The 13,647-nt window shown below is 31.4% G+C and overlaps 2 protein-coding genes across 18 annotated transcripts in view; one reads left to right on the top strand and one right to left on the bottom strand.

Moving 5' to 3' along the window:
- Nucleotides 1-13,647, top strand: part of LOC115238945 (5-hydroxytryptamine receptor 2A-like) — a 110,393-nt gene that overhangs the window by 78,371 nt on the left and 18,375 nt on the right. For all 17 annotated transcript variants that reach the window (XM_029813166.1, XM_029813158.1, XM_029813159.1 and 14 more), the window contains one exon: nucleotides 9,361-9,764. In XM_029813166.1, the coding sequence (XP_029669026.1) occupies nucleotides 9,647-9,764 (118 nt within the window). In that variant the 5' untranslated portion in view covers nucleotides 9,361-9,646. The remainder of the gene's footprint in view (nucleotides 1-9,360; nucleotides 9,765-13,647) is intronic.
- The window catches only part of LOC115238941 (RING finger protein nhl-1), a 198,264-nt gene that overhangs the window by 179,250 nt on the left and 5,367 nt on the right, over nucleotides 1-13,647 (bottom strand). The gene's annotated exons all lie outside the window — the stretch shown is intronic.

Raw genomic sequence — 13,647 nt, 5'->3', positions numbered from 1 at the left:
ACGTTAATTATCACATCAAAGAGAAGAAAGCGAGCGTTTAATTACGATGCAATATTTTGTTTTGACAAATGTGTTTTACTCGACTCTAATTGTGTACGCTTGCTCTGCAAACGGACCTGTAAACAGGTATCGTTAAAAAGACCGCTCGCACATTCATGATTGCATCCACGAGTGCATCACTTGCGAAACCGCCCGCGTGTAACAATCGCGAGGTATTCTCGTTGCTTTCACGAATGAATAGGAAACGCGAAACGAGTGCACTCATACGTACAACACGAGGGCATTTTAATTCCTTTGCGAGCAAGCATTTGCCGCGCGGTTATTTAATTTCTTTATACCTCCGCGGCTCTGATCAAGCTCTTTTGCCGTCCGGTATAGAAACAAAAACGAGATAATATTGAGAAGTGCCGCCTTTTATTATCCAAGATGTAGCGATAATGAAATTGTGAAATAATTAAAAACACTCTCGTGTTAATATTTCTGCTTTAAAAAAAAGTGCCTACTTAAAAAGAAAGATTATATTTTACAGAGATAATTAGTGTTTAAGTATTTATTGAATAATATGCATATAATATCAATTGATAAGGTGCATAATTTCCGTCGTTTATCCATGTAAAAAACAAATGAAAATTATACAATTGTTATAAAACTATGATCCCATATGTATAAATAATAATGCACACGTGGGATTGCTCGTATGTAATTCTTTTCTCCACGTTCTATGCATATTAATATGAACCTTAATAAAAATTTCCATGTCTAAATGGGGTTCGCTTGGCCGATACCGATCAATTTCTTTCATGATATTTGCCGTCAGGAATTTCACCCAAGTTATGCGACGGACGTAGTATTCCGCCAGATATGTGCTACGAAAATATTCTTGACAATGCGTAGACCTTGAAAGTATGCATAGTTTATAAAACTTGGACGAACGCTAACGAGACGTTTCTATTGATTTTACGATCTTCTTTCCTCATTATTCTTCTTTGATATAAAGCGTGTTGTTATAGCAAAAAAAAAAAATCGGATTATTCTCAATAAAAAATTTGTTCTTTATTCTTTCGTAACCGATTTAATTTTATACGAATGTCTAAAAAAATAATTGAAATTTTATAAGCCGATTTAATAGTTAATGTGTTAGTCAAAATATTGACATAATATTTTCTATTCAAGATTTCAATCATATTAGAAACTTAGATATATTTGTATTAATATATATAAGATTCGAAAAATATTTTATAAAATTTTCTATGAATTTGTGATGTGAATGAAATATATCCAGCAGAAAATATTTAGTAGAAAATTAAATACTTATATACATTTCTTGGCTGTGTGTCGTTTCTATAGTTCTCGAAATATTCAAAGACTTGTAAAACTTGTTCTACAGAATAGGATACTTTAGAAACATATACACAACCGAAAGAAGACACTCAGACTGAAACATTACATAAATGTTGGTAATAAAAATTAATATTTTTAATCCACAGTTTGTACTCTTATGGGGACATGAGGAAAATAGATGCGAGTCAAGTAGACGAGGATGGAACATTACAATAATGCCAAAAGTTGTAGCGACGTGCATTATTGCGATACTAGTGCAACAGCACTCCCTTGGGCGGCATATTCGCTGTTGCAATAATGTATGACGACACGCCTTTGAACATCGAAACGAGCCTTTGAAATTTACCGTGCAAATTCCTACATTTCGCGCCGCATTATTGCAAATGTCGAATATCGTTCCCGCCGGAGCATCGCATCACAGAAATGCAGTAACATATTGTAACAATCTAAGAACAGATGAATTCATGCATATGATTTATGCATACGATTATCATCCTCGTAAAATTAAAAATATAATACTTTTGCATTTCCCAATGTAAATAAAATAATTTATTTTATAAAATCGATAATAATTTATTTTATAAATAATTCATTTTATAAAATTGATAACAAAAACAAAAAGATATCGTATATTTTATCATAAAACTTGTCTAAAGAACGATATATCGAAAATAATTTGCGTGTTTGATCAAAAAGCCGGAAATACTTTTGCGTTTATTTTCATCTCATATATCTTTGCCCTTTATTTATTTTATTTAATACAACTAATTTTAATTTGTTTGTGTTATAATATTCCAGAAATTAATGACATAAACTTGTATGAAAAATAAAAGTTCGCGTTTAAATATATCTCTTTTATTCTCTTAACAAATTCCGTCTGTATATGGTTGCATTAGAAGATGGATTCTTTCGAAAGAGATAGTTACAATTCATGCTTGTTTATCTTTTGTTCAAAGAGTAGCACTTTCTGTAGAATGCAACTTAGTGTTGCTAAATTCATGCTTTTGAAGTACACTGCAACTCATTCTAATCATAATAATAAACTTTATAAATATATTTTCCGCTTCAGGAAAATATATTTTCCTGAATCTCTTGCTATCTATTAACATTCACATATCATAATGCCTCTGTTAAAAATAAAAAATACTTCTACACTATATTTATCTATATATTTTTATCTTTTAATACAAATTAATTTTTATGTACTATATAAGAAAGGAAGAGAGAAACATTTTTTCAGCATTATAATTTGTTTTACTATTATTAGTTACTAATGATACTGCCGAAATTTGTCATTTATTTCTATCTCTATAATGCTAGAAAGAGAAAATCGATATATCCTCCCACTAAAACTGTCATAAAATTCTGTTTATGAAGAATAACATCAATGCGAATCTATATGAACCATAAAGATCTTTTGGAATAAACTAAGATTGCATCAAGCATTATTAACTAATTTTATGAGAATTTCTTTTTTAATATAGTATAAAACTGTATTTTCATAAAACTGTTTATCATTTTGTAAAAATTCTGCTATTTTGTAATACTTTCTTAACATCGGATTAGCTCAAAACGTACATTTTATACAAATATAATAAATCTTCTAAATTAAGAACAATTATGTCGCGTGAATAAGCAAACGACAGTTTTTGAAAACATGATGTAATAATTTTTAACAGAGATATTCTATACGTTCTACACAAGATATTTTCATACAATTCATAATGCGATTTCTCCAGAGAAACTATGATGTATCGGTTTACTCGACGTAAAGCCATTTATGTAGAACGTAAATCGCAAGAATCGTTCACGTATATTTCCCCGCTTCTGACGTCATAATCCAAGATGGCTGGCTTAGGTATTGCCGACCCTTAATCTCATAACTCGAACAACAGCGAAATCGAAGGATCCAAAGTTATAGTAGCGGTGAAGCTAAATGGCAATAAATGACTATTTAGCTAATATAAAATAAGAGCAATAGTCCAGCTGATAAAATTATTCTTAACTGAAATGACCTAACAAGATCACGATTCTAACGTAATTTCAAAAAAATAAAGAAAGTTTCTCTCATATGTTAATTGTGTTTTATATATTATTTATCTTATCATAAGTAAAATATCTCAGAACAATTTTTTCCGATTTCTTCTTAATATACAATTTCTTTTAAAATAAAAAGTAATATTTTTTTAGTAAAAGTATTGAAGTTGATGTTATATGAAAAAATAGTTAATAAACTGCGATACAAGCTTCAAAAATCGTTATTTGAACGTAAAATATTTGATTTATTACGAGAAGCGAGAAATATATGCATCCCTTTCATCGTTTATCACAATGAGCTTGTTTACTCGATGTCGCAAATGAGTGGACAAATATTACGATCCATTGACAAATAGCAGTTTGCGAGTTATGTACATATTTACAAGTTTGGTTGTAAATGCAAGCAAGAGAGCATATTAGCATATTATCGGTCGCTCGTAAATTACTACGACTAAAATTTTTCAAGCGGCGGTAAGTGAGATTGATGGAAGTTTAATAACGCATCAGAGCGACGTTAATCGAAAATGCAATAAAAAACGACGATAAATAAGGAATTTAATCATATCGTAATAATAAATTACTCTATCAAAATCTACGCTCGTTTTATTATATATCAATTTTAATTTATTATTATAATTAAATTAATTTTTAAATTGTTTTTATGTAACAATGCCTTAAAAAGTTGCAAAATTAATAAATCTCTTAATGATATCCTTGTTTTATTGATATAACAAAGCTAAATTTAACTGGAATAATAAAAAATATTTAAATAAATAATTTTATATATATAAAATGGTTTTCCGGAAAAAAAACTAATATAAATAAAGCAATGATTGAGGCTTATTTCGCATGAATGTCAGCCGACGATAATAAGATTAACATCTATGCTGGTATAGAATATCAAACATAAACGGCCGTTTCAATTGGCGGAAATTTAGCAATATTGGAGAACATTGTATGCACACGAGTGTTAGTCATGCTGGCGATGTATCTGCTCTTGTCTGTCGGTTTTGATTGAAACGACAACATCTCTCTTTTTAGACGCACATCGCTCTCGCACTTGCGTATGCTTACAATCGAGCGCGTCCAAATATTGGACCTCTGTATCAAATATACGATTACAATTCACCGATGCGAATTGTTGCTCTCGATCGAGTTGCGTTTTCGTTATCATTCCATCTAAGAGCATATGATTCTTTAAAATATTTTATAAAATCGATCTCTTCGCGTAATTTTGTGCAACTGCATACTTTTCGCATATTTTATTATCAGGATGGATAAATTTTTAAAATTATGGAGAAAACGGAATCTGCATACTAGGTACTATCAGCTACCTGATAAAAATTCATCTTTTTTTGCTCTCATTTGTTCATTTTCTCAATTTTTTTCACCGTTTCATCTTTTTTCATCGTTTTAAACAGATATATCTTTTAGTACCCGAAAATCGGCGATGTTACAATGAAATTTTGTTGATTTTTCGAATTTGTGGATAAGTTTAAAGTTTCCTCCCGACGTGCGCATTATACATATATACATATATACATATATATATATATATATATTGAGCGTAACGCGTGGACCTAATCTTTTGATCCTATAAGCACGGTTCAGCGTGAAATCCTTGGAAGCTGAAGAAGTTAGTTACACGGGACTAATGGAACGCAGTAGGAGCTCCAGATAATGGACGACGCTATGGCATCGTAAATACAAGGTGCACTCCACTTACAAGAGCATCTTGTTTTATTTCTGAATTTCCCGCAGACTTACAGATCTCCTAATGAAAAAAGTAAGAACATAAAAAAAATATACAAAACCGCAAAAAAAATTATATAACGTAACGCACACGCACACGCACATATATGGAGATGTACGATGCACTTGAAATTTGATTCCCTCCCAACTGCTACATCTACATATTTCATAATTATTAAACATGGAAAATATATGTAAACTCAAAATTATTGCAAATGAGATACCGTGCCTTCATGGAATAGAAATAAACGATATTGATTATCTATTTACTGAAATGATCATTTATCATTACAATCATACTATCATCAATATTATACAAATATCGTAGTCTCCTTAATTGTTATGATAAATTTAGCCGATTTTAACTAATATTTTTAAATATCTTTTATCTCGACATTTTTTCGGTTAAATTTTACTTTATTAAAAAAAATTTATGTTTAAAAATGACACATTGATTATCAGTATTAAGACCTCCCAAATCCAACTATCACAAGCACCCTCCCGAAAAAAGGTTACTATTCACTTTTTACCTGCGACTAGTTATAAATTTTTAAACAAAAATACGTAAAATATTTTAGTTCTTTGATGAGAAATCAATCCCTCGTTAACGCGTCCTTTTGCGAACCTACAGAAGGCAAGGAGGTGAAGAAGAACCATGATGAAGACGTCTTTATTGGTAAAATTCAGTCGCCTTAAATCGAAGGCAAACGATCGTGAATTTCGAGAGTCTCGACTGGCAGCTCGCGATTTAATCGCGTAACAGTTTGCCCGACTTTTCTTTCCCCAGAAATAGATTTCCGACGTGTCGATTCTCCCTCGTTTCACCTCCACCACCGCACTTTACCGGAGATTCCCCACCACCGTTTTCCACTAACGGCGGGGAATTTATGGAGTTTCGAGAGCGACCGAGAGCCGCAGTTTTCTGGTCGTGATAAATGCATCCGCTATTGTGAAATGTATCATATATACACGCGCCGCTCGCACGAGTCTGTGCACCCTGTACTTTCAATTTTGAATTGGCCAAAATACAGCGAGATTTGGCGGCCAACGGCACCCGGTTATCCCCGCATGCAAACGACTACCGCGAGTATTCGCGCAATTCCGGTCTATTGCACGAACAATGTCTACCGTAACGCGCGACTAAACGTAATTCATCGCGCGCAGATTTTTCCTCGCAACCATTTGCAATTTTCGATAAAACCACACGCGACAAGAATGGATCAACTTGAGAAACAACAAATTTTTATAATAATCTAATGAAAAAAATATATTGATTGCTGGTTATATATATATATATATTAATTATTATTATAGAAATATTATATCTTTCTCTTGAAGTATATAAGTTGATTGAATAAATTAATTGAATAAATTTAATATCCCTCATATTACCGAAGCTCTATCAACGATTTCCACAATATTAAAAATCAATTTTTAGAACATTGACTCTTTCTTATATCAAATTTTCTCTCTCAAGTATAATATATAATTATGTTAAATTAATAGAATTTAGAAATAGTTTCTATACGCGAGCGCGCGTTTGCATTTTTTATGGAAAAAGAATTTCCTTTTTTTATTCTACTTCTCGTATTTTCTAAATCCTTTCGCGTTTCAACGGGTTTTTATTAGGATAAAAAATTGCATTATATAACAGGGCAAAAGCCTGTTTTTCATTATTGAAGTTCGAATTAACTCTCTTCTTTCTCTCTCTCTCTCTTGTCTCTCTGAATGAATAAAATATTTCATCACGAGACACGACGATGTTCCTATGAGACACGCCAATTTTCCGTAATATTCACGATTGTTTTTTCTTTGGTCGGCTATTTCAGTAGGATTTTCGCAGTATTGTGATTGCATCATTGCAGGAAAGAAAGATTTTATAGGGACTATAAAAGGCAATTTTTATAACCCGCTGAGAAGTGGATTGCCAAGAAAACAAAATTTCACTTTACTGGCGCGCCTATCGTGTCTCAATAAACTTTCTGTATCTATTATTATGTTCTCTACAATAACAATGTTAAATATATCTATTTTTCTCCTCCTTTTATCAAATATTCTACTTTTGAAAAAAAAAAACTTCTTAATATTTGTCTTAATTAATTCAATTTATCCCTAATTTGCAATAAACTTTTAATTACGAAAATATAAACTCATTATTACGTCAATAATGGACATGTTATAGCAAGGAAATGAACATCTTCTTTGATGCTGAAAGAGTAAAAGTAGATATATGGATATTTACGTAGCTTGTTACGCGCCGATGGATCGATACTCGCGCAGAGTAACTCCGTAACTTTCGTTTAAATATTAAAAACGTATTGCCATATATTTACAAAAATTCGCTTGATTGGCTTTTATTCTTCGTTTATAGAGACACTCGTTTTTCCCGTCCACCTTTGAAGTTTTCAGAAACGGACGCTACGCTTTTGCACGCTGCCGAGTTTTTTCTCAAGAGACACTAGCGGTTAGAAAGTTGGTCGGGAGATACTTCTTCATCGTGGCAGAACGGTTGTTTTTCGGTCTCCCGTCGGAAAAGCGAGCACCGAAAAATGGTGATGAGAAAGAGAGCCTTAGGGCGGGATACTTTTTGGTCGCTGGCAAAGAATACGTGGATTTACGTCATGCGGTGGGAATAAAACTTCGATCTCGACGATCGCGCGGTCGCGCGAGCAAAAACTCGTCATTGCGGCAACAATCACAACGGGACAAATTTTTCGTACTGTCGAGAGAAAAATGTCTATTCTCATGAGGATGTATTTAACCTTTTCAGATTTGCGCTAAAAATATTCCTCTCTTTCTCTCTCTCTCTCTTTCTTTTTCAAATTTTATATATTCTCTCAAGAAGAATAAAAAATATAATACATAAATATAGTATAACATTGATAATTAATCTAATAATTATCATGATTTTAAATTCAAGTATTTCATTTATTATACACTATATGTAATACGCGCAAAAAAATTATAAAAAGTCTTAAGCAAAGCACAATAAGCCGGAATATCTAATCTCCCTGAAAATTCATGTTTCAATAATCTTTTGTAATTTATCGAAATAATAAAATTGCGCAAACAAACCAAGGGGAAAACCGTAGACTCGTTACAGTGTATCAGCGCCGCTATCAAACGTAAATGCTATTCGTCTGGAAAATCAATCAGTTTAAACCAAATAGCAGATAGGTTCCGATGAATTAAAGTTAATGAAACGTTCCGACACTATTGGAAAATTTAATAGAGTGCATACGACCTCCTAAGGCTATTTCACAACTGGTGTTTGTTGTAAATGCATTTATTTTTCGCGTAACGTTGCGGATTTATTTTTAAAGTCGATTGCGGTAGTTGACCGTTACAATCCCGATAATTGCTGATCAATTGTTCCAATTTTATTGGTTTCGCGGACTACCATAAACGTGACACTCCACATATTCGCTTGATTGTGTAAAACTTACTATTGTTACCACAAAATTCAATACTATAATAACACTAAATGATTTACTAAATAAATACTAGATGATTTACTAAATAAATACTAGATGATTTACTACTCTTATATAAGTATATATATCTATCAAACGTAAATGCTATTCGTCTGGAAAATCAATCAGTTTAAACCAAATAGCAGATAGGTTCCGATGAATTAAAGTTAATGAAACGTTCCGACACTATTGGAAAATTTAATAGAGTGCATACGACCTCCTAAGGCTATTTCACAACTGGTGTTTGTTGTAAATGCATTTATTTTTCGCGTAACGTTGCGGATTTATTTTTAAAGTCGATTGCGGTAGTTGACCGTTACAATCCCGATAATTGCTGATCAATTGTTCCAATTTTATTGGTTTCGCGGACTACCATAAACGTGACACTCCACATATTCGCTTGATTGTGTAAAACTTACTATTGTTACCACAAAATTCAATACTATAATAACACTAAATGATTTACTAAATAAATACTAGATGATTTACTAAATAAATACTAGATGATTTACTACTCTTATATAAGTATATATGTACACAATTAATAATTTTAAAAATTATACTTTAAAAATGTGTTTCTCTGTAATTTAGGAAAATATCTTTGTATTTTTAACCACAAGATCACAAAAATAAAAAGTTTACTATCGCGTTTGATTGCCATTGAGATGTACTACTAGTCTTTAAAAAATTAGATATATATTTTTCTTCAATATAAAATTATCTACAAAACTAATCTCTTTCCACTTTTTTGTTCCAGATATACATACGAAAGAACTAACATTCCTCCCAAAAAAACCAGCATTTTAAAGTCCATGGAATCTCGGAGCAAAAAATTACGGAAAATGGAGACTGCGGGAAATACTGAGATAAAAATAAAAGTGTTCGAGAAGAATAGCCGAGGTTTATCGGCCAGGTGTTGACTCCGCGTTTGTCGAAAGCAAAGAAAAAAAGCTTTGGATTCGCTCTAACGAGAACGGACCATGATACATTATTTAACCAGATGATGAATAGCGAACACTGAAGGGAAATATACTTTAGCCAAGATGGAGGCCCACGTCGATCAAGCCGCAAACGCAACCGTAGAAAATCCAATCTTCATCGATGCACCAATCATTTTAACAGCAATCGTGCTCTGTCTCCTGATTCTCATCACTATCGTAGGTAAGGTCTACTATTCTTCCTCCTTTTTGTACGATTCTTGTAAAAAAAAAATTGCTTTCAATTTTCAACAATAGATATCTTGAAAATTGTGTCTCACGAATTAATATTAGCAAAATTTTTTTTATACGTTTACTCCTTCGATCTGTTTTGATCAAATATTTGTTTTAATTTCTAACTATATATATTTCTAATTAAGCGGTTGCTTTATATTCTTATTAAGAAGAAAATATATAATATTTTTCGATCTAAATATATTTTTCGATGCTACTTAATATCCGTTATAAGAATTGGAAATAAGGAATTTTTATAGATATAAATATAAATATAAATATTTAAAAGTGGTATAAATAAAATATCCGTACCGTATATACAAATGTATTCATATCTGCATTCAGTTGCTTGCGTTTGCTATTGAATATTGATATCCGAATCGATACGTTAAAATTGAGAAGCATAGCTCGTATTTCAAAAGTAATATATAGCCCCATCTTTCTAGCGTTTTTACAAGCAAGTTCATAAAAAGTTTACGACACACATCACTTTAAGGCGAGAGAACCTTCAAGACTCTTTTCATAGAACATTTGCCGACTACTACGGTTTTGGTTTGTTAATCAATAAACGGCTACATAATTCAATTCAAATCTATCCTATATATGGTGCCGCAATGAAAACAAGTTACATGGCTACATGGTTATTGCATAACGAACCATAACCGCAGTTTTCGGCACATTTTGCAGGTCCGTTTTGCGTCGATCGCAAGTGTGGTTGTGTAGAGAAATTTATTTATCTCAACGTAAACTGCAAGAATAAATTATACATTATTTCCGCTTTGACGTCATAAAGTGAAATAGCTAACGTAGGTGTTACTGTGCACTTGAGGATCATAAGAGAATCATACATGAACGTATGCCACAAATTTATATGAAGGAGAGTATATGAAAGATAGATTTGGAATACCTAAGATAATACCTTATTTGCATCAGACATAATCTGAACCATACTATGAAAGAAGAATTATTTGTAATATAAAATCATATTATACAAGAAAAATTACATATTTTATAATAATAATATAAATTTTATCATATTTTTATTTTACAAAAAACCAAAATCCAAAAATAATCTTTTCGGTTCAAAATTATTTATTTTAATGCGCAATTATTTTCTTCATGACATTTCTTTATGACATTTCTACAGAAACTCTTATGATTATTTGTAATGAGAGAATCTGCTGTTATAATTTCTTGTCCTCCGTAAACAACACAAGCCTTGTTTTGTCGAAATCCAACGAATTTTTCGTATTACTCATATTTGTTTTTTTGACATCTATTTTAACTCTGAGAGAACGCTGTTCATTTTTCGAACAAAAAGATTAATATTTTACAAAACGCTTAATATACTTGTTCTATCTCTCTCACACATTTTATTCTATAAATTTTTCTCTTACCCGAAAAAAATTATGTCAATCTAAATCACGTCATTGCATTTCAGCTTTTAGATATTCCCAAAAACGCTCTCGTAATAATGCATAGAAACTGTCCAACGGGTGAAAATAATCGCCGTTGCAACATGACCGTTCTACGATAACACGGTATATATTTTCGTTTTTCAATCTATTTGAGGATTAAACCCGGTTAATGCCGATATTAAAAAATTTAACATTCTGAAACGTTTTTAAATCTCACAAAATATTTCCGGTTTATAGAATAAACTTGGATGCTAATAATAATCAACTTGTTATGGTACATCATCTTACCTTCAAGACTCCTTTCATATCTCGGAAACGAGCATCCTAAAGATTTTTTTATAAACGCGGTTTCTCTTACACGCGCGATATTCACGACTGATTAACGCTGTATAAGCTTTCAAAACAAACGCGGAAAATAAAAACGAAAACCGTAATTAAATAAATAATATACTGTTATACTCGTTCTTCCGTACCGCGAATATACATTGGGTTACTCGATATTTTAACTTTATTTTTTTAATTAAATGAATGCGGACTCACTCTTCCGGTTAAAAAACCCGGTTAATGCCGATATTAAAAAATTTAACATTCTGAAACGTTTTTAAATCTCACAAAATATTTCCGGTTTATAGAATAAACTTGGATGCTAATAATAATCAACTTGTTATGGTACATCATCTTTTTAAATTAATTTAATAATTAAAATTTTATATAATAAATTTAGATTCAAAAATTATCGGGCGATATGATTAGGTTTGCTTCAAATTATTCGAATATTAATTACAGAATACTAAAAACACAAGGATAGATGTAATATTTGTTACTGTATACTAGCAATTTATAGATTATCAAAATGTGCAAATTAATAATAATAAATACAAGATACGTATTATTCATTATTTAAAATATATGTACAGAGGCATCATAAAAATTCTTTATCGAAATATTTTTAACAAAAAACTTGCTAAAAGTGAGTGACGCCAAGCTGGGTTTAAAGTAGCGCTGGAGCAGATTAAAAACTGCAGACTATAAGTTATACGGATCATACTATAAAATCACGCAACTTTTAACGCACATTATTTATTTTTAGCTAATGTGAAAGGTCAGCTGCATGCAAAATATTTTACCGAAATTATGTAACAAGAAAATGTAAGAGGGAATATATACAAAATCAGATATCCTCTTCCTAACGTACAACAAATTATATACTTCATAAAAACATAATAAATATAGATTGTTTATCATTTAATCCATTTTATATATTGTTTGGCATTTGAGAAAATAAGTTTTGTAATTGATGAAATCTAATGTTCCTTTCTACGAAAAATATATATCTTATATATTTTTAGTTTTTAATTTTTATATTACAAAAATTATTATAAAATAATGTGTTTTTTAGTGAGCTAAACAACTTTTTAATCGATTAACAGTTAATAGATGAATATCTTTGTTAAAGATTTCTGGATGAATAGATAATTTCCTCGTTGTCATTAAATTGATAATAAATCGGCTCAATCGAGCAGAAATCTAAATTTGACAAACAGATCATACACACACACAAACACCACACACAGAGCGCGCGTGTCTACTCGTGACTCTTCGCGGCTTATCCATATAAAGCTTCGAGCTTTTTTTCACGTTGCAAATACACCATCTTAATGGAGTACAAGAACAAGAGCAAAAGAATTTAGATCCTCATCAGTATGTGCTGAAACATCTCTCGGTGCCTCTTTCTTTTTTCGCGGCAATTAATTACGCCATAGTAAAACGTTCCGCGCCCGTTTCTCTTCCCTTTCATTAGTCGCAGTTATAGCAGTCATACTTTTCCCGTGGAGACATCCCGGCTGCATTTGCAGCTGCAGAAGTGCATTTAATCCCCGCGTCTTTGCTGTTCTCCGAGCCAGATACAACCATCGTCGCAGGCCGTGTATTTGCAGAGACACGTAATGCGAAACTAATGGACGCGAAAGGGAAGAAATTTGTCCGACGTTTGTAGAAGTACGACTCCTGTCGTACGTTTATATCGACTTACGGCGTAGGTAGGTAGATAAAATGAGAGAAAGTACGACTTACGTAGTCTCGATCATTTCTCAAAGTTAACCCGCCCTTTAATTTAAGCGAAGTCTATTTTTGTCCCCCTCTGGGGTATTAAATTTAATTAGTACACATTTACACTCTTTGCGCGCTATCTAACCTTTGAAGGCCTGGACTTAATCTCGCTCTATTTCCTGTATCTTAAAATTATTCCTTTTTAATCAAAAGTTTAACTAAACAAATATTCTTAAGAATTAATAATTGTTTTTTTTTTATTTTACTCATCTAATGAATATACTTTTATTATCTTATTTAATATATGTTTTAATTATTGTATATATTATTTTATTTAATTATATTGTATAATATATATTTAATAAA

The sequence above is a fragment of the Formica exsecta genome, unplaced genomic scaffold (assembly GCF_003651465.1).
Source record: "Formica exsecta isolate Colony F162 unplaced genomic scaffold, ASM365146v1 scaffold363, whole genome shotgun sequence".
Classification (NCBI taxonomy): domain Eukaryota; kingdom Metazoa; phylum Arthropoda; class Insecta; order Hymenoptera; family Formicidae; genus Formica; species Formica exsecta.
Note: the sequence above shows the minus strand (reverse complement) of the source record. Positions and strands in the feature narration are given on the sequence as shown.